The sequence below is a fragment of the Micrasema longulum genome, unplaced genomic scaffold, assembly GCF_059751315.1.
Source record: "Micrasema longulum isolate JH-2025_06_02 unplaced genomic scaffold, ASM5975131v1 h1tg000284l, whole genome shotgun sequence".
Lineage (NCBI taxonomy): Eukaryota > Metazoa > Arthropoda > Insecta > Trichoptera > Brachycentridae > Micrasema > Micrasema longulum.
Genome location: NW_028277488.1, coordinates 748714 through 768993, shown reverse-complemented (window position 1 = coordinate 768993; position 20280 = coordinate 748714). Strand labels below are relative to the sequence as shown.

At 33.5% G+C, this 20280-nt stretch overlaps 1 protein-coding gene across 1 annotated transcript in view; it reads left to right on the top strand.

Moving 5' to 3' along the window:
* Positions 1-20280, top strand: part of Dscam4 (Down syndrome cell adhesion molecule 4) — a 226023-nt gene that overhangs the window by 188079 nt on the left and 17664 nt on the right. Inside the window, exons 15-23 of the mRNA XM_088224468.1 lie at positions 4328-4478; positions 5819-5969; positions 8104-8233; positions 10147-10314; positions 13055-13185; positions 14137-14344; positions 16678-16824; positions 16927-17082; positions 18505-18644. Coding sequence (XP_088080594.1) covers positions 4328-4478; positions 5819-5969; positions 8104-8233; positions 10147-10314; positions 13055-13185; positions 14137-14344; positions 16678-16824; positions 16927-17082; positions 18505-18644 — 1382 coding nt within the window. The remainder of the gene's footprint in view (positions 1-4327; positions 4479-5818; positions 5970-8103; positions 8234-10146; positions 10315-13054; positions 13186-14136; positions 14345-16677; positions 16825-16926; positions 17083-18504; positions 18645-20280) is intronic.

Sequence of the window (20280 nt, the reverse complement as noted above, 5' to 3'; positions counted from 1 at the left end):
TGTTCCGTTGACGGTGAGCAAATCGGACATTTTCCACAACTCTATTATTATTGGCTGATTAATACGAACAAGTGACATCGTTAAAACAGTTCATTTTTATTAAGATATATTTTTTTTGGTACATTTTCAAGAAACTTTGTTTCGCAATTCAATTCTTTTATTTTTACCGCGCGCAAGAAAACATTTTTGTATCTAATTTCCCGTTGGGCTGAAATTCCTCATTCGATATATCCATATTTGACAAATAATACTTTATAAACAAAATAAACGAACCATCACGCCGTTTCCTCGTAAGGGTAGGCAGAGGATAGAACGCCACACCACTCTATCTTTGCATACAGATCTCGCTTCCTCTACATTCATACATCTGCTCATACACGCGCGCCGATTATTCCTACCTTTAACATGCCCATCTTCAAGTATTCATTGGATTTGGACATCTCATGTCTATCTCGGTCTTCCTCTATTTCTGCATCCATCAACATTCGCATCGTAAATATTTTTAGCCGTTCTTTCGCTGTCCATTCGCTCTACATGTCCAAACCAACGCAGAGCTCCTTTCTTGATTTTGTGGATAATACTTATCTCAGCCTTGCATAATGTACGGATCTCGACATTTGTACATCTATCTCACATAGTTTTACCACACATTCGCCTGAGAGATCGTATTTCGACAGCATTCAGCCTACTTTCATTCTTGTTTGCCCATACTTCGCTCCCTTACTTCAGGGTCGAGATCAGGACTTTATTGTGAACTGCTAGTTTTGCCTCTTGCGACAAACATTTATTTGCCACATAAATCATACTTCATATCAATCTAAATAATATTAATCGAGCACTTCACAGATATAATCCACACAAATCGACATTTTAATGGTCCATTATTACTGCATGGTCGATTTGAGTACCGCTGTATATTTTCTAGAGAAAAATTACTGGCCATATTCGATTCGAAATTCGGACCGTTTGAACTTTAAATTTAAAGCAGGAACCCTGTAAAGGGCGCCGCACACTGGCCGACTGCATCCGTAACTCGAATCACACGGTCAGGCGCCTCTCCGCTGGCCGAGAGCTTTCACTGGCATCCATGCGTGGATTACACACGACTTTATGCCGCTTTACACGCTGCTTAACTTTACATATCCCTCATATTTTATATTATATTCCTTAAATTATTATTTGGAGAACGTTCTTCAAATGTCGGTCAAACCACGAGAAGCCTTAAATAATGTTACGCTGTGATAGGCAGTCTTTTCATAAGTATGGACCCCTATTACAATGAGATACTTCAGCCCTACGGGATATTGGATACGAAAAATGTTTTTTTCTGCGCGGTAAAAGTAAGAGCGTTAAGTTGTTCGGCAAAGTTTCTTGAAAACGTACAAAAAAAATCACAATACATATTTATAAAAACCAACTACTTTGAACGACTATTGTGAAAATAAAACTTTGTTAGTAACACTAATAGTGTACAACTAATAACAAAGATTTATTTAACAATATTTTGAGTATGTCCAAAATTTTTTAAGACAAGGACTGGATTCAACTCCCTGGGGAGCTGTTTATATTAACATATTACAACAGAGATGAAGAACATTTAAGAGAAGGTAATATAGAAGTCTAGGCATCTACAGGGCTTATGACCTGTCAATGGCTGGTTTAAGTGGCCACTTTACACACTGTGTAACATTCACCATTCTCTCCATATCTGAACATCTATATTCCTTCAATTCCTTCGTCTGTTGATGTTTGTGAAGTTAAAGAGCTGAAACCTTTATTTATGCGGGTGAGATTCATCTAATTGAATTATTTCACCTACATACTAGGCAACGCCTGAAAATGTTATTTTTTCAATTTTAGACTTATATTAAATAAAGACATAATTCCCCCTCCATGCCCAGGTCCTTGAAGTTTTAGGTAGGGAGCGAGCGCTCTAATATCCTCAGGTTAAAATGTTATTTTTTCAATTTTCAGGCGTTGCCTAGTATGTAGGTGAAATAATTCAATTAGATGAATCTCACCCGCATAAATAAAGGTTTCAGCTCTTTAACTTCACAGACATCAACAGATGAAAGAATTTAAGGAATATAGATGTTCAGATATGGGCAGAATGGTGAATGTTACACAGTGTGTAAAATGGCCACTTAAACCAGCCATTGACAGGTCATAAGCCCCGTAGATGCCTAGACTTCTATATTACCTTCTCTTAAATGTTCTTCATCTCTGTTGAATATGTTTATTTAAAGATTGTTTTTTATAATAATTTATAATGAAGTGTTACGAAGTGAATGCCGAATTAATTAAAAATATTACTTTGAACGATGTCACTAATTTATATAAATCGAATCACACGGTTCACACGGCTCTACAGAGAATTAGAACTACCACGACCAAACATAATTATGCTTACATAGGACGGAAGCTTTTCAATAATTTACCACAAAATCTTCGTAAAGAAATAAATTATGGAAAATTTAAGGATAAAAAGAAAAGAAAAGAAAAGCTTCTTGACATAATTAACATTAACTGTATTTTGAAAATAAAGATGTATGTTTAACATAATATGCCTGTGTTTGTAATTTTATAAATTTTGCGTTTTTATCTCAATTTTTTTAGTGTTATATTTTCTCAATTTTTTAAATTGTTCAATTTTTATTTTATTTTATTATTTTGTTTCGCATTTTTTTATTCTTTTTTATGTTATTTTGTAAACTTGCCAAACACAAGGAGCCAGACTCTTTTTTGGCAAGTTCAACCTTAAGTGTTTCATTTGAATGTATTGTTTATTTATGCTAATAAAGGTTTTTATTTTTAAAAATATTTTTAAAATCTTCCAATGATATGAGGAGTTGTGAATGATTTTCGGTGTACTTTCCGCTAACAGACCAATCGGCAAACTGATCGAGAAGAAGTGGAAGAGAACTTGAGAAGTTACACGCGGACTTATTTCAGAAATACAAGACTAAAAAAAATCATAGCGCTGATAATACGATACATAAAAGTAAAAAAAAATAATTTTTGGCTTAGTTCAATAGTCTTATAACAATTTAAAAAATATTTTAAAACCACTGAACTAGGTACATTATCATCACAGGCAACTAGACATATTATCGTACATATAGATTACACACAAGAAGAAAAGCGTTATAGAATAAAGAAAGCTAAAACGAGGAAGTTCAGTGCTACGGGAAACTGGAAATGAAATAATTCCTACACGCGGTAAAAACGAGATTATTTAATTAGACGGCGAAGATTTTTGGAAATAGTGAAAAAATAATGAAAATGGTTTAATAATAATGAACTACTTTGAAGGACGTCAAAATTTCATTGTAATCAACCAAACAATTGCAGCGTTGACATGTATTGTGATAGGCTTCCGGTTACCGGGAAGCCATTTTTTTAACGTGTAGTTTTAGTAGTATATTTTGGAGAAAACTATTTTTCTGGGAAGTGTCGAAGGGACAAGGTCGCGTGGACGTCAACCGACAAGATGAAGCGGCTTAGTCACTGATTATGAGAATGCCTACAGACGAGCACAAGACTATTCCGGATGGAGGGAGACTGTCCACAGACGAGCCATGCCTGGAGTCAGGCGTAGTCGCCATCCTCAGACATGAGGCGCAGATTGAAGAGAGATTTTTTGATGGCCACAAGGCTCTAATTTTAAATGTCACGATAACTCACCGACGAGAACTAGTGGCGTCACGGGAGAAGTAATTTCAAAATTTAAAAAAATTATAGCGATAAGAATGCAAAAGAGATAGGTACATTAAAATAAAAAAATTGGCATAGTAAAATAGAATATTAAAAAAATCACTAAACTTTCTTATTATATTAGAAAAATAGTACTTTAAAACAAAATAACAAAAGTCATGAAAAGAAGCAATAAAAAGCGTAGCGAAAAATTACTTAAGAATAAATTATCAAGGCATACCAATAGATAATAAATTACTTTTCAATCCTCTTAGTGAATTACCAAAATTTTCTATATGAGAAGATTATAATAGATTGGAAGGTAATAGTTATTGTATACTAAGTAGGCTGGCTTTAATTTATTTTTTTATTATTATTAACTATCTTTTGCCCGCAGCTCGCGTGGTATTAGGCAGAAATTATATTTGTGATTAATAAATTGAGTCGTTTATCAAAAAGAATTTTATCGATAGAAAGATATATTTTATCAATATAGGAGTAATATCTTCAGTTGCAATATAATGTGTTTTAAAAACATTATAATGTGATACCACATTTTCTAATGATCGAATTATTCCGCTAAGACACGTGGTTAATTTAATTTTAAAACGGTTGTTTTTCAATTCTGTTCTAGCCCCTGCATACTTCCCAGCCAAGAATAAACAAGTTCAAGTTGTGGCTGGGGAGCAGGCCCATCTACAGTGCACGGCCCTGGGGGATACACCCCTCCACATCAGCTGGAGGAACCAGCACCATCACGCCATCACCCACCAAGTCGACCAGAGGTAAAAGACATTTTTACATCGCCAACTTTGTTAGGATGAACCTCTCTAAAACTTTCAGATATAGGTTCAGCAATGCAGATAATGAAACATCTATACACATTCTATGCGAATCTGATGCTTTACATCATGAAAAAATCTAAATGCCGCATCCTCGGGGGACCACCGGTTAAACCTGGGCCTCGATTATGATGGGAAGATAAAGACGTCATACTTTCACCTTGACGGGTATAGTTGAAGATAAATTCCCTCTAGCGATTATAAAGATATACTACCGACCCCCCATCTTCAAGTTTTGGATAGGTATGAATCAAGGGGAAGCGTGCGTCACGGTACACATATCTACGCTCTAAAATGACATAGCTTCAGTATGACGTCATAGTTGAAGATAAAAGTCTCCGACTACAAAAGTATAGTACCGATACCCCCTCAAGTTTTGATGTAAGTACATCATTTTATACCGACGGGCCTAGAACCCCTCGACACGTTTATCTATGCATTAAAAGTGTCAAAAATTTGGTTCCACCGAGAAATTTTTCCTTTAATTATGATTTATTAAAATCTTTAATCGTTTTGAGGTTGGCACTTTTTTTCTTAAAAGCCTATTCAAAATATGAGAGAAAAATAAGTAAGTTTTGAAGTCGAATTAAATTCCGATATAACTGTCACTTTAATAAAACGAACGCCTAGATGTGAAAATAATGTCGTTAGATTCTGTCTTATTAACAAAAAGGTACTATTAACAAATAATCTAGGCGTCAGACATAGATAATATGCGTCAGAAAGTTACAATTCTAAAAAAATTATTTGGTTATTATATTTTTTTCCATCTGTTTTACTATCTTTCCGAATGTATGTATCGAGACGTTAAAGAAGCCGGCTTTGTAGTCGATCGGTAGTTACATACAGACGATCTTTAAGCATACCGTCTAGGTGATTCCCAAAAGTCATGCAAAATTCATGTTCAAGCGAGCATTTTTTGCTTGAATTGGGATTTATTGGAGTGTACGATTGCTTTAAAGTGAGCATTTTTAATTACAGAAGCCAATTTAAAATATAAATGAGAACTATTTTAAATATTAATGACGTAAGGAACGCGGACTAATTGTTTGCGGTCATTCTATTGGCTTGTTTCGATCATATGATGTCGATATGACAAGTAGGTAGAACATACCGAGGTAAGATATATGTAGATAGTACAGAAGTTAAATTTACCGTCTCATCATAATTGAGGCTCAGGAACTTATATAGCATTGATTAGATTCAGATTACACTGTCTTATATGTTTAATTAATACTTTTTGTAATAAATTATTAATATTGCAAGATTTCTTTATTTTGCAGGTATTCCATTCGAGAGCAAGTATTGGACGATGGAATGGTGTCAGAGTTGGGGATACTGCATACATATCGTCAAGATACAGGAACGCTCACTTGCTTTGCTAGCAATTCCTTTGGGCAGGATGAAATGGTCATCCAACTGATTGTGCAAGAGGTATTTAACAATACTTTTATTTATTTCCATCTCCATTTTATTGTTTTTCGTTGTCTAGCTCAATGCTGGGCGTGTTAATCTGTCGGGGTGTCAGGTATTAAATGTATGATACGCCTCCATTTCTTCTACCCTGAGAACAGTGCTCACTCATTTCCACTCGTTTCCTTTTCAGGATTTGTATCTGAGAGTAGTCGTCGAGTCGAAAACACGTGTCCATAGTTCTAGTTCTGTTTCGCTCAGAAATGTTTTCTTCATTTATTACTCTATAAAAATGAGGAAGTTCAGTACTATGAAAAATTGGTTTAAAAAGGAGCATTGTAAGAAAAAAATCATAAAAATGATTTAATAAAAATTAAATATTTTGAAACTTCAGTTAATGTGAATAATGATCTATTATAGCGTTGTTGTGTTGCAATATAGCAGCAGAACTTACCGAATAGAGCTTGTGACGTCACTGGCGGAGTAATTACAAAACTTTGAAAAATCATTGCGCTGATAATACAATACATAAGAATGGAAATAGTAATATTTGTATTAGTTTGATTGTCCATTCACAAATAAAAAAAATAGTAAAAAACCCATGAACTTTTCCATTATTTAACAAAAACTCCCATCACTTACATGAAATGAAATTAATTGTAGTGCTTTCACACTTATAGATTACGCAGACAGGGTATAGTCTAAGCTTATAACCGAGTTGCACAGTTTAAACCCGCGCTATGCCAGCGGGTGCCCTGCAAGACATTGGACCCTTGCGTTGAATTATTGATATTATTTATATTTTTTCGTAGTCATTATTGATTTCGACAATAGTATTTTTATTTCCGTAAAAACATATTATTTTATCTTTCCTGGCCATTAATTTGATTTAATTTATTACACATATTTTCTCGTGAAAACGTTTAAAAAATAACAGTTTAGGGCAGTTGGCAACTCCTTCCCCTCTCCTTTAAATCTCAATTTAAATTATTTTTTTGGCTCCCCATTTCCCTTATGGCATTAAATATTATGTTATGAATACAAATATAATATGTACAAATATTAAAGTTTTTTCCGTTGCTCAATTTTTGATAATTAATAAACAAAAAATTACTCCATAAATAAAGTTTATATTTGAAGCATTTTATTATAAAAAATTACTCATTTTCTAAAACATTTTTTTATTATTTTTATATTATTATTTCATGTATTTTATCGGAACCTTTTATTAAATGCAAGTAGAGACCTTTACATTAGGATTATATGCTTATTAAATGTAATCGATTATAAATTTAACATTTATAATAAATTACTCACGTAAAATTATCAATATTGTATATACAAGAAATTGTTCATTTAAATGCACATGCTTTATTGCGCGGGCAGGCTTTTTTACTTACATTGTTTATGCGAACGAGCTTACACTAAAATGGAGCCACATAGTAAATATGAGTTTCCTTTTATACAAACGGCAGGGTCGGCAATTTAGAAAAATAGGTAGTGCGTTGATTCACTCATTAGTGTATGTAAATTCCGATAATATTGTATTTAGTTTGGATGGATGTGTCAAAAGAATAAAAATTAACACCAGTAATATTTAAAAAGGATTTATTTGAAACGCAGTTGTTTTTAAACGGTGTGCCTACACCGTTGTGAGTCTTCACAGTTTATTTAAAACAGTTTTCCCTTTTTTTTCAATGCCTTAAAGGTTACAACTGCATATAACACTGTTTCAGTTTAATTTGCCTTTCCGTTGTGGAAATACCTTTAGTTTTTGTGTTATTTTATAACGACTTCAAGGTCGTGGGACTGCGCGGGGGGGGGTGCAGACGAGCCGGGGAGATTTAATGCGTATATGTGTATGTACTTCTTCCGTAGGAGATTATAATACGAGTAGGTAGGTATTATAGATAAAGATTTAAGTTAGGACGAAGCGCGGTAAGGGGGTGCGGTGGGGCGTTGAATTTTATTTACTTCTGCGATTAGTGATAATGATTTACTTTTTTTTTAAGATTTAATTTATTTTTGTTAAACTGTTTTAGGTGTTTCGGAAGGGTAACTGTTTTAAAAGAGCAGTTTACATTTTTTGTTACAATCTGCATTATTCGGCATTTTCACTGGAATAAAAAAATATATATTATGTTCTTTATTTCAGGTTCCGGAGATGCCTAAGAACATAAGAATCAACGATCAACAATCCAGAAGCATCCAAATATCTTGGAGTCAACCTTATGCCGGGAATAGTCCTATTATCAACTATATTGTCCAGTACAAAGCGGGCACAGGTGAGAATGTATTTATATTGTTTAGCAGTAAACCAGGTACAGTGAGAATCTAATTTAAACTGTCCAATATACCCAAGGTATCATGTAGCTACATAAATCTACAATACGTACGGCAGAGCACAAGTACAAAGTAATCAGAGGTAGGAATGTATTGTGGATTGATTGACAATTTTTTACCCGGCTTTCTATAAATAAGCCTTTATAAAATATGGGTAGTATTTAAATGAACAAATATGATTTTAAGTTTAAATTAAGGAATGATGACTATTGTCCATGCGATGATATTTCTTCACAGAGTATCGAACATCTGTTATTTCAGTGCCCATTTTTCAGTTTAAAACGCCATAATCTTGAAGCAGAATGCAGGAAAAATAGACTGTAGTTAAAAGTAGTTATCACGCGCCATTGTTCTTGAACTTTGGAACAATGGTGATTGGATTCATAAGGGTAATAAACCAAAATCAGTGATCGAACATCCCATTTCCAAGAAAAACAAAAACGATTTTTTCCGAGTACCTTAGCCTTGAACATGACACGTAAGGCTACTAAACACAGGGGTCCAAATATATATATATTTAAAGAAACCTAACACATCCCAAAACGGTATTTTTTGAAGCACCTCATGTATTTACTCAAATCCGTTGTATAGTCACTCCCTTAGTCCGGAAGGCCTGTTGACTACTGCCAACAGACCGGCTTCTCTTGAAGAGTTTTAAGTGGTTTCCTCTCCACGCGAGCAAATGCTGAGAAGTTCCTGATTAGCCCACATTAATATATCCCTCCTGATCCCAATAGTTTAGATAAATTTTAAGATATTTTATTGCAGAAAAATCCACTCTTTAAATATAAACCTTGTAATAATACAGCAAGGTTAATAATATAGCAACTCCGATATAAAAAAATAAATAAAAAAAACTCCCTTAGTATTTTTTTCGCCCAATTTAATATTTCATTCGGACACTTGAAATTTTAATTGCTAGCTTAGATTAACTGTTTCCCACTATTGGTAGCTCATTTTACGAATTTTTAGTCATTCATAATTATCGCTAGTGAAGTTAATATTTTACAAACATAATTTAACGCCGCTCGGTTTTGTGTTAAAGAATCTCATTAACAGTCATCCATGTATTATTTATTCGCCCGGTTAATAATTCCCCAGATAATATTAAATGGTATTAATTTACTTAATTACCAAATACATATTTTTTTAAATTACGTTTGCCCAATAGCACCTGTTTTGTTTATAGTTTGGTCAGTATTTTTTTTTTGTGATAAAACAAAATGACCTTTTATTTCTGTTATGATAATATATATAAGATAAATAAATAATATGATAAATAAGCAACATTTCGCGGCCACTTTACGCATGCGCGCAGATGGTATGTCGGATAGAGGGGGGACTTTTGGACACAGTACAATGTATACAAACTTGGTCCTTCGCGCCTTCTGGTATATTATAATAGGAAAATATCACTTTTTTACATTTTAAAATTAATAAAGGTCTCGTAAATAATGTCCAGTGAACCAAAAAATGTTTTGTTAATTATTAGTTTCTAGCAAAAAAAATATTTTTTTATTTGTAATTTTAAATTCCCGCAAAAACGGTAATTCCATTGACCTCGACCCTAATACGTCACGATTCATGTTTATTTGTTCCTGGCTTGAAATTGATTTAGAACCTTATCACGAACCTTGACGTCACAAAAGCCAAGGCCAAACACGTCGCGTATTTTGAGTACCGTTTTTTTATTAAATTTCTTTTTTACATTCATGTATGAAAACATTTCTCCACAATATCCATATTGATTTTGAAAATACAATCAATTATTCTTAATTCATTTCATATATTTTTATCGGTATTTGTAGTATGTGATATTTCCCTATTACTTTACACTTCGCCATTTTGATTTCAGATCCTTGGCTTTCCCAGCCTCAAAAGGTTGTGGTTCCCGGAAGTTCCACAACTGCAACGGTACAGAACCTGAGGCCAGCAAAGTCATATCACCTCAGAATAATCGCTGAAAATCGGCTGGGAATGAGTGAGCCTAGCCAAGTTATACCGGTCACAACACTTGAAGAAGGTATTTTTTCAATCAGTATTATTTATTTCTTAGTTCATTAATACAAAACACATTTTATAAACACGTGTAAACATTAATAAAATATACCTTTAAATCAAATTATTCAAGAAGCAAGCGGTGTTGTCACTCCTGACACGCGATGACACACTTGCCATATCCGCCTAGATTATGCCATAATTATACCTTCGTAATTTTAAATATATTTTAAGATTGTTTAGATTGAGTGTTGTTACATATATATATACCCATTTACTTCAATCTGTTAGGGCTTTCATAAGCCTGTTTATTAACTTTAAGAAATATATACATGTAGAAATTTTAATAATTGAATTATTGTAAAAAATTCATTCAAAACAATAAATGATATACTAATAAAATATGCACCTAAATAAAACTAGCAAAATAAATTATTTATTAACGCCCGGGGGGCTTTTATATACACAGGGTTTATAAACAATTTCCAAATAAAAAAATACAATTTAAATTTAACGATAAATATATTTTTTTAAACAAATGAAAGTTTAGAAAAATTATTATTCAAAAAATTTAAAGAATATTTTTTTGGTCATCAGTGCGTTTGTTCCCGGGAGAATCAATTCTCGGGAACGAAAAAGTTAATTTATTATTCAAATTAATTTATTAATATAAAAACGCATCTTATAAGTATTTCTTAAACCTAAACAATCCAGTATTAAAAATGTCAATCTCTGTGTTTTCAATATTGTTGTTTAAATAAAAACACCAACTTTTATAATACTCAAATAACTTGAACTTTCCAATTTGTCATTAACAATCTTAAATAAATACAACAGGCCATTTACGTTTCTTTTAGTTTCTAACGTTTTGAACTTAATGTGTTAAAGTACCTTTTCGTTACTATTCAGTGTGGAACTCAGTTGACATTTCTGCGATAAAAGTCTGAAAATATTTTTTTGTATGGATTCAACAATAGATATATAGGTAATGTAATGTGAATTCCAAATGGTTGATCCATATTCCATTTTACTTCTTACTAGAGAGTTATACAATTTTATTGAAGATTGGTGTTTTTTTAATGGTTTCGTTTATGGATGAATCCCAATATTTTTTGCGATTTATATTTTATGTTAGCTATGTGATTATCAAACACAAATTTTGATTCTTAGGTAATTCCTAGATCACATATTGTATCAACATTTTTCAAGAAAACATTATCTATTAAATCCGAATAATATATTTTCGTTTGATTTTGGGTAAACTTTATTGTAAAACATTTATCAACGTTTAAAAACATAACATTACAAGTACACCAGTTACTCAGTGTATCTAAGTAAATTTGCAATAGTATGTGGCAACTTCATCACACTAAAATCAGCCAGTACTTACGTACATACGGTTACTTGGCTAAAATACAATAAAAACAAAACTTTTTTTTCTTTTATTATATAAATAAAACACGAGTGATACTTCAATCCACAACTTTGGAATTTCCAGTGACCGGTTTCATCGCTTTCGCGACATCTTCGAGACTGGTATCTTTATTAAAGAGTTAAATGTATTTATACAGATCAGAGGTAAGGATAGATAATTCAAAGTTATATGTGAGTAAATTAAATAAAGTTATTTTTATCTTAAGGATCATTATCAACAAATTTTCTTTGGGTTAACTAATGAATTAATATAATGCTATTTTAATGAGTTTAAGTTAGCAATGAATTGATAGTAATGAATTGATATAATGCTATTTTAATGAGTTTAAGTTAGCAACGAATTGATATAATGCTATTTTAATGAGTTTAAAATAGCATTATATCAATTCATTAGTTTACCCAAAGAAAATTTGTTGATAATGATCCTTAAGATAAAAATAACTTTATTTAATTTACTTACATGTAACTTTGAATTATCTATCCTTACCTCTGTTCTGTATAAATACATTTAACTCTTTAATAAAGATACCAGTCTCGAAGATGTCGCGAAAGCGATGAAACCGGTCACTGGATATTCCAAATTTGTGGATTAAAGTATCACTCGTGTTTTATTTGTATAATAAATTACAATGAACTTCCATCAAGAATTTTTACTTACAAACTTGCAACTTTTTTTTCTTATTAATTTCCTACCTCACTTAATAATATTAAGGTTTTTGTTCCATCCTGTGTTGATTTTATATTTTCATTTTCATTTTTCGTTATCGTTTATTTCAACTTTTCTATGATATAATTTTGGTCCTTCGAGCCGGATAGATTAACAATACACCCTCTTTATTGCTATTGGTTTCCTTCCATATCAAATCATTCTTTAATTTATAAACCCAAACATTTAATTTTCCAAATTGAAATTTATTGCAACAGAGCGGGAAAACATTTTTGAGAAAAGAATAAGGAAGTCTAGGCATTGGCTTTTTAAGAAATCACTTTACGCACATTTACCATTATGCCAAGGTTTGAACATCCATATCCAGGGGTGCAGCCCAGCTGTGTATACAATCACCTGAACTCACTCAAAATATTGATGATTTAATGTTTCAGCTGTTTTCAAAGAGCCTTAAATAATTGTTCTAGAAAATAAGAACCAAGCTTTCCTTTGGACTTGATATAAAATGTGTACACCTTTCTTTAGGTCTAATTTATAATTAAAATTCTGAACACGTCTTAAATTGTTTTACTACCTATTCAGAAGTGAAACAATTTGTAACTTACCTTGATAAACAGTAATAATAAATGATGATTTTAACCTTCGTTTTGTTATTTTTCATTAGTGCCGAGTGGAGCACCTTTGGATATCAGAGCAGAGGCTAAAAGTTCTACCGAGCTGGTGGTTACCTGGGAACCACCACAAAGGGACATGTGGAATGGAAATCTTCTAGGATACTATGTTGGGAGCAAACAGGTTTATTCACTTTAACATTTAAAGGGACGTGGCGTGAAAAATTCAAAAATGTTATGTAATATTTCAAGGCGACATTTACAGTTCATTTCAAGCTATAGCCAAAAGATTTAAAGTATCATTAAACATTGTACGACCATATTTTTTAGCTCACCATAATACTTCAATTTAAAAATAAAAAATTCAAAAAGTTTTATTGGCTCATTCTTCTTCTTCTTCTTGCACTGATTGTCTCTATGTGTTTATGAAATGTCAGAGTGCTCACAAATCTAACGCCCAGATCCTTAACATTCGATGTCGTATCAGATTCTGGTCATTCATTTTGTAGCGAAAAAAATAGTTTTTTGGGCCCTAGTGAAGGACGTGACCGAACACTTGGAAACATTTAACCTAAGTTTGTTTCGCCTTCCCCATTCAGATATATTAGATATATCTGCTTGGAGAAGACGAAAATCGTCAGAAGTTGTCACTTTTAAGAATAGTTTTAAGTCATCCGTAAACAACAGAAAACGCGAGTTCAAAATTACATTTTTTATATTATTAATGAAAATTGAGAACAACAATGGACCCAGGTTTGAGCCTTGCGGGACACCCGAGAAAGTATGGAAACACTCTGACGCGAATAGACCGTAGGAGACGTATTGGTTTTTGTTTTGGAGGTAGCTTGCCATTAATTTTAACATACCATCCGAGTAACCGATCTCATACAGATTATTTAATAAGACATCATGGTCGACAGTATCAAATGAAAGAAAACAATATTTTTTTAATGTGAAAAATAACAATCCAAAAAAAAGAGACTGGAGAGGGTGTGTTTTTATATTGCTAAGTCTCCTCCTCCGACTCAGATAAAATAGGGGCAAGCTCTCTAACATGCTCAGATTTAACCGGTGGTTTTCCGAGGACGCGGCTACTTTTATGACACAAATCATGACATTTATTTTATTTACATAGGTGGATGTGAACTTAACTAATGCTGTGTCGATGAGTCCTCAACAAAATTACAACTTCAAGACTGTAGAAATGGGCCAACATGGCGGGGGGCAGACCATTCTCGTGGGGCTGGAGAGGTTCAGTACTTACTCCATCATAGTCCAGGCCTACAACACTCGCGGTTCTGGGCCGGCTTCGCACCCGGTTACAGCTGTCACAATGGAAGACGGTAACTTATGACATATTGACCAAAAATATTTTAAGTAATAATGCAAATATTTTTTAAGTTACATATTTCACATGTCATTCAAATATTTTTTTTATTTCTGCTAATTTTCTTCAAACAAATGTTGATTTATTTATTAAAATATTGTTAGTTTACTTAATTTTATGTGGAAGAATACTAATTGCTATTAATTTTTAAAACAATAGTGTGTTTGGAAAATAACGTATTCGATAAAATATTTTTAAAGTATATAAATAATAGCATTTCTAATATTTTAAAATAAAATCACTTTGTTTTTAGGTACCAATTATATTTTTATAATTTGACAACCAACTAGTTTCGGCAATACCATGCCATAACATATTTTAAATTTTCACAGTGAGGGTAGAGTGGGCATGGTTACGGGAGTAGAGAGGAGAGGGGGTGTAGCCGACGTCATAGTCCTTTATTTTATTATTGTATGTTATTATAAATGTTTCAATCATTATTTTAGTTATATTTAATATGTAACCTAGTATGTATGAGTCTGCGAGGCTAATTCCGTGTCTAACCGGCCGCTGCCGTATAGAGGACGAATTGAGCGGAGCGTGTCAACCTAGCGGCCCTTTCACGTCCACTCTAGTCGGCGCTCGATTGTGCAATGGAGGAACGGGGCGGGGGTCAGGGCTTATACGTTGGCTAGAGGGCGCCTATTTACGTTGGCCGCTCGGGAGAATACTTGGCAAGAGTGGGGGGCCGGCACCATTCCCATACCTAAGTTAACCGTAGGGTCAGATTTTGTAACCTTGTATAAATATGTGCACATGTGAGAAATAAAGACATCGATCGAAAACAGTAAACACTCTCTTTTAACTCTACTCTGCCCGATTACTTCGCCACTTCGTCTTCAGATCTTTACTGCACCTTTCCTGGACTCAGCCGAATCCAGAAGCGGATTTACAACCTGCCAGCCGCCACTGTTAGCCGACAATATTTGGAATAAATATTCATACTTACGGGCTACTGATACCTATCGCAGCTCGCAGTAGAATACCAGCGCCTTGTCGAGATTTTTACAGTCACTATTCTTTATACTAGGCGAAAACGCGTCTCGTACAGGGGGTTTTCGTTTGGATTCAGGGAGAGGGAACATATTTAAAATAGGACTATTACTAAGCTTTATTTGGTTATTAATAAAATTAAAATTTTTATTTACAGCCTTTCTAATCTCCAATATTTCAAAATAATCAAGTGCATATCCTTTTTTGTTTGTATGTAAAATTTCGATGCCATCTTCAAAGTTGAATGAGTGGCTTTTTGTTAGGATATGTTCAGCAAACTCAAAAAAAAACTGTTTTTAAGACATTTCATATGTTCTCTAACTCTAGTTTTAAAAGTACGTGATGTTTTCCATATATAAAATGACTTGCAGTCATGGCACTTCAACTTGTAAATTAGTAGCCAAAACTAGTTGGATGTCAAATTATAAAACTATAAGTGGTACATAAAAGCAAAGTGATGTTATTTTAATATATTAAATAATAATGTTCCACAAAGTAAGTGCTTCAAACATCAAAAATAGCATTTCTAATTAGATTCTTAAAAAACTGCTTAGCAGTCTAAGGGTTAAATTACACTAATTAGGTACCTAATTTTGAGCTTTCCTGAGTATTCGAATTTTAAATTTTGACAACTTTGATACCTATTAAAAATTGAACTTGTTTAGATTCGCATCGTAAAAAATAAATGAAAGACAATTATGTTTTTTTTTGTTTTTCTGAAGTGTTCAATGTTTTTGTTCAATACTGTTTTGCTCCCATTGAACATTTGTAAATATTGTATGTTTCTGATTAATATTACCTAGAATGGTAAATATATATTTTTTTTAAATTTCAAATTGTAATTTTGTAAAATGAGGAAGTTCAGTGTCTTTTTTTTTCTTTTTTTATTTGTTAATAGACTATTAAACTAAGCGAAAAAAATAAAATAAAAATTTCGTATCGTATTATCAGCGCTATGATTTTTCAAAATTTTAGATTTCTGAAATAACTCCGCGTGAGACGTCAGAGGTTGTTCACTGTTAGTTCTTCCCATTGGTCCGTTTATGATAAACTAACCGGATAGCCTTCACAGCTGTCACATCATTGGTTGGTTCTTATGAACCAGTGACGTCATTCAAAGTAGTGCATTTTTATTTTAAAAAATTTTTTTTTGTACATTTTTAAGAAATTTTAAATTTCATGCTCTAATTTTTACCGAGCGCAAGAAAATATTTTTTGTATCCAATTTCCCGTAGGGCTAAAGCTCATCATTCTGTCAATTTAAGATAAATTACTAAAAAATATTTGTGTTTCCAGTGCCCAGTCTTCCTCCCGATAACATCCACTGTTCAGTTGAGAGCTCTCAGAAGATTCAAGTGAACTGGGAATCTCCTCCTCTTTCGGGAAGAAATGGCATTATCCAGGGATACAAAGTTTTCTATACTCCACTCCAAGAGTGGTATGGTAAGTGTAAATCGCAATTTTCTTTCTGCAATCAGAAAACAATCAAATCCAGTATTTGCTGGGCCTAAAAAGTTTGTTTATTGTCCGAGTTATGTTTTCCAGATAAAGAAGATCACGCGACCAAACAAACATCGCAGTTGAGGACAATGCTGAATGGTTTGAAGAGATTCACCAACTATTCCATCTCAGTAGCGGGCTTCACGGGAGCTGGTGATGGAGCCAAGAGTCATCCCGTCTACTGTCACACTCAAGAAGATGGTATTTACCTAACATTATATATTTAAAACTGCATTGAGGTATATAACTAGAGTAAACATGAGGCCAATTGGCATATGTTTGATGAACGGACTTTGACGAGCATTCTTCGGGTATTTTTCTCCTCGCAATTAAACTAAAATGCCTTTATTTACGCTAAGATACTGCACAAATCGGTCTGGAAAAGCGATGGTATAACCTTTTACCAATAAATAATGCTCTTTTCTTAATTAATACTTGTTTAAAATAGCTATTTTAGTGTAAAAAAACGTCTTATTAATATGTTACCAATTTGTGAGTAGTCTCTGTCCTGCTCAGTTAGTCAGGCGTATAGTCGTTTCACTAACGACAAACGAAGGTGCCGCGTATGCGGAAGGGAGTGACACACGGAATAGAACTTACAGTAGACCGATGTCAACAGTCCGTGCTTTTTACTGGACTACATGTTTTGCTCGCCAAAGTCGACGTGATTTGACGTGACGACAATTGTTTCCTCCGCTGGTCATTTCCCTTTCTTTAGGGACGACTTTTTAGCTCGGATTTGTATGGAGTGTTATCTCTTTATATTAAATCTCAATGGAAAACTGTTGCTTTTTTATATCTTGAAATTCATTATGTACCTACCTGTAATTTTGTTGCAAAAATATAAGATAGACGTGTCGTAGCCAGTGTGTCATTTTAGTTGTAACACATATAGTCTTCTTCTTTTTCATTCATTTTCCGCACCTACTGGTGCATAGGGCATTGGTACACCAATCGCAGCGTATCTTGATCATTTTTGGTACATGGCGGTAAGATGATCAGTCTTACGCTTCGGGTACCAGTCCAAGGACTATGAAATAAAACGCGCTGACCATTACACCGCGAGGCCGACAAAATAATAATAATTATCCAAACTTTAATATTATACTAAGGTTTATTAATAGGAATCCGGGTCAAAAAAATCGACCACCATGACAATACTAACAAAATGTCTACCTTGTTTTATTTAACAATCTGACAGATGATAAAATAATCTAATTCTTAAATAATATTCTTTGTGAATTCGCTATTTACTTACACATGAAATTAATGTGATCTCCTATTCCCTTTTTATCCCAGCAGTATTTTGACACAATCAAACGACACAACACGACATAATTGAATTTAAATTGGCAGTTGCATACTAAGCGACGTCTACAGAGTAACTAATGGTCAAAACGTAAAACTATTATTTTATGAGTAGTTTAGTCGGCTTTAATTTTATGCGTGTATGCGGTTTCTGGACTATTATGATTCTAAGCTTAGGTATCTAAAAACTTGTTACCAATAACCACCACACTAGTCACTGATTGATTGGGTTAAATTAGGTAAATCAATGATAATATGAATGTTATTTTAATTAGTTTACAAAACAAATCATTAATAAATATCTTTATTATATAGTTCCATCAGCTCCAGCAGATATCAAAGCAGTAGTCAGTTCAGCGAATAAGATCCTGGTGTCGTGGCTTCCTCCGTCTAGTGCTAATGGCATCCTTGTTGGATACACCTTCTACATGAGCATCATTGAAGATGGCAGAGAGGTACGGAAGAAAATATTTTACTTACAATTTACAATTCGAATAATGTGTGGGAATATAATAGAATAATCCGATTTCAACCAGTACAGATCCAAAAACAGGATGTCAGGAAAAAATCAGTTGATTTTTTCTGATTCTCGGTTAATTATTTTCCAAACTGTTTTTATTTTAAAATCAGCCTTGCGAATTTCCGCATTGAAAAATTTGATTTAGATAAAGAGGTATTCACCAAAGTTAAAATTGTTTTTTTATGAATCATTACTATGATTTTTAAAGTTTTGTAATTTTGCATTCCACCTGTGACGTCAGTAGTGCTGCCATTTAAAAGTAGAACCCTGTACCTGGCGATAAATGGCTATTTATCAGGTATCCATCTGAAATCTATCACAACACGTAACAATGCTATAACTTTTTTCTTGCACCACAACAGGGCAGAAGACTCAATTACAGTGATGAATTAGATCACCGAACACCCAGGCTTGAGAAAAATCACATTTAATTTTTATGTTCTCGAACCAGGAACTTTCCGTGTGTGAGTCAAGCATCTTGAGTCACCACTACACCATCAGGCCGCCATTGATTGATTATTGTTCAGATGAAATTGTGACGTTTCAAAGTAGTTCATTTTTTCATGCATCCTCCGAAACCGAAATCAATACGTTTCACGTGGCTTATTTGCATCAATTTTTTTTAGTACTTACTCAGGTGTTCCCCAAGGGCCCAACCTGGGCCCATTGCTGTTCTCTATTTTTATCAATGATATTTAAAAAATTCTAGTCAATTTACGTTTTTTATTATTCGCGGATGACTTGAAGCTATCTTTGAGGGTTAAAACCTTGGATGATTTTCGTACTATCCAGGCGGACATAAACGTATCTGAATGGAGAAGACGAAATAAATTATTGTTGAATATTTCAAAATGCTCAGTTATGTCTTTCACCAGGGCCTACAAAACGCTTTTTTTCCACCATAAATGACCAGAATCTTATGCGGAAGGTTAAAGATCTAGGAATCACTTTTGTGAGTTCCCTGACATTTCATGATTAGATCGAAACAGTTTGTAGTAGTTCGTTGAAGATGTTAGGATTCGTCTTGCGTACTGCTGGGGTTTTTGGTAATACACGAGTACTGAGAACTCTTTATAACTCGTTGGTGCGAAGTTGACTCGAGAGTGGCTTGATAATTTGGGGACCGAGTGAGATGAAGGACTCTCTTATGGTAGAGAGGGTTCAGAAGAAATTTCTTCGGTTTCCCTACATGAGGGAGTGCGGATATTATCCATGGCTTTATCCCACCGAGTTCCTCCAGGGTATGCTTGGTTACAGCAGTTTGAAGACCAGAAGGAATGTGTATTTAAATACGCACTTCTTTCGATTGTTACGCAGTATTATTGACAACCCTGAAATTATCCGGAGCATTAGCTTTTATGTTCCGGACTTTAGACAGCGTCAGCATAGACTGTTTCACATTCCAATATACAGGACCAACCAGCCAATGGTTATGCCTGTTGTAGGGCTATCTCTATGTTGAACAATATTACTTTGGACATTGAAATTTCTCACGTCTCTGAAGCAGTTTTTTGTTACAATATTCTCTTACTTTTTTATCATATTATTCTCTTGATATTATGTTATTATGT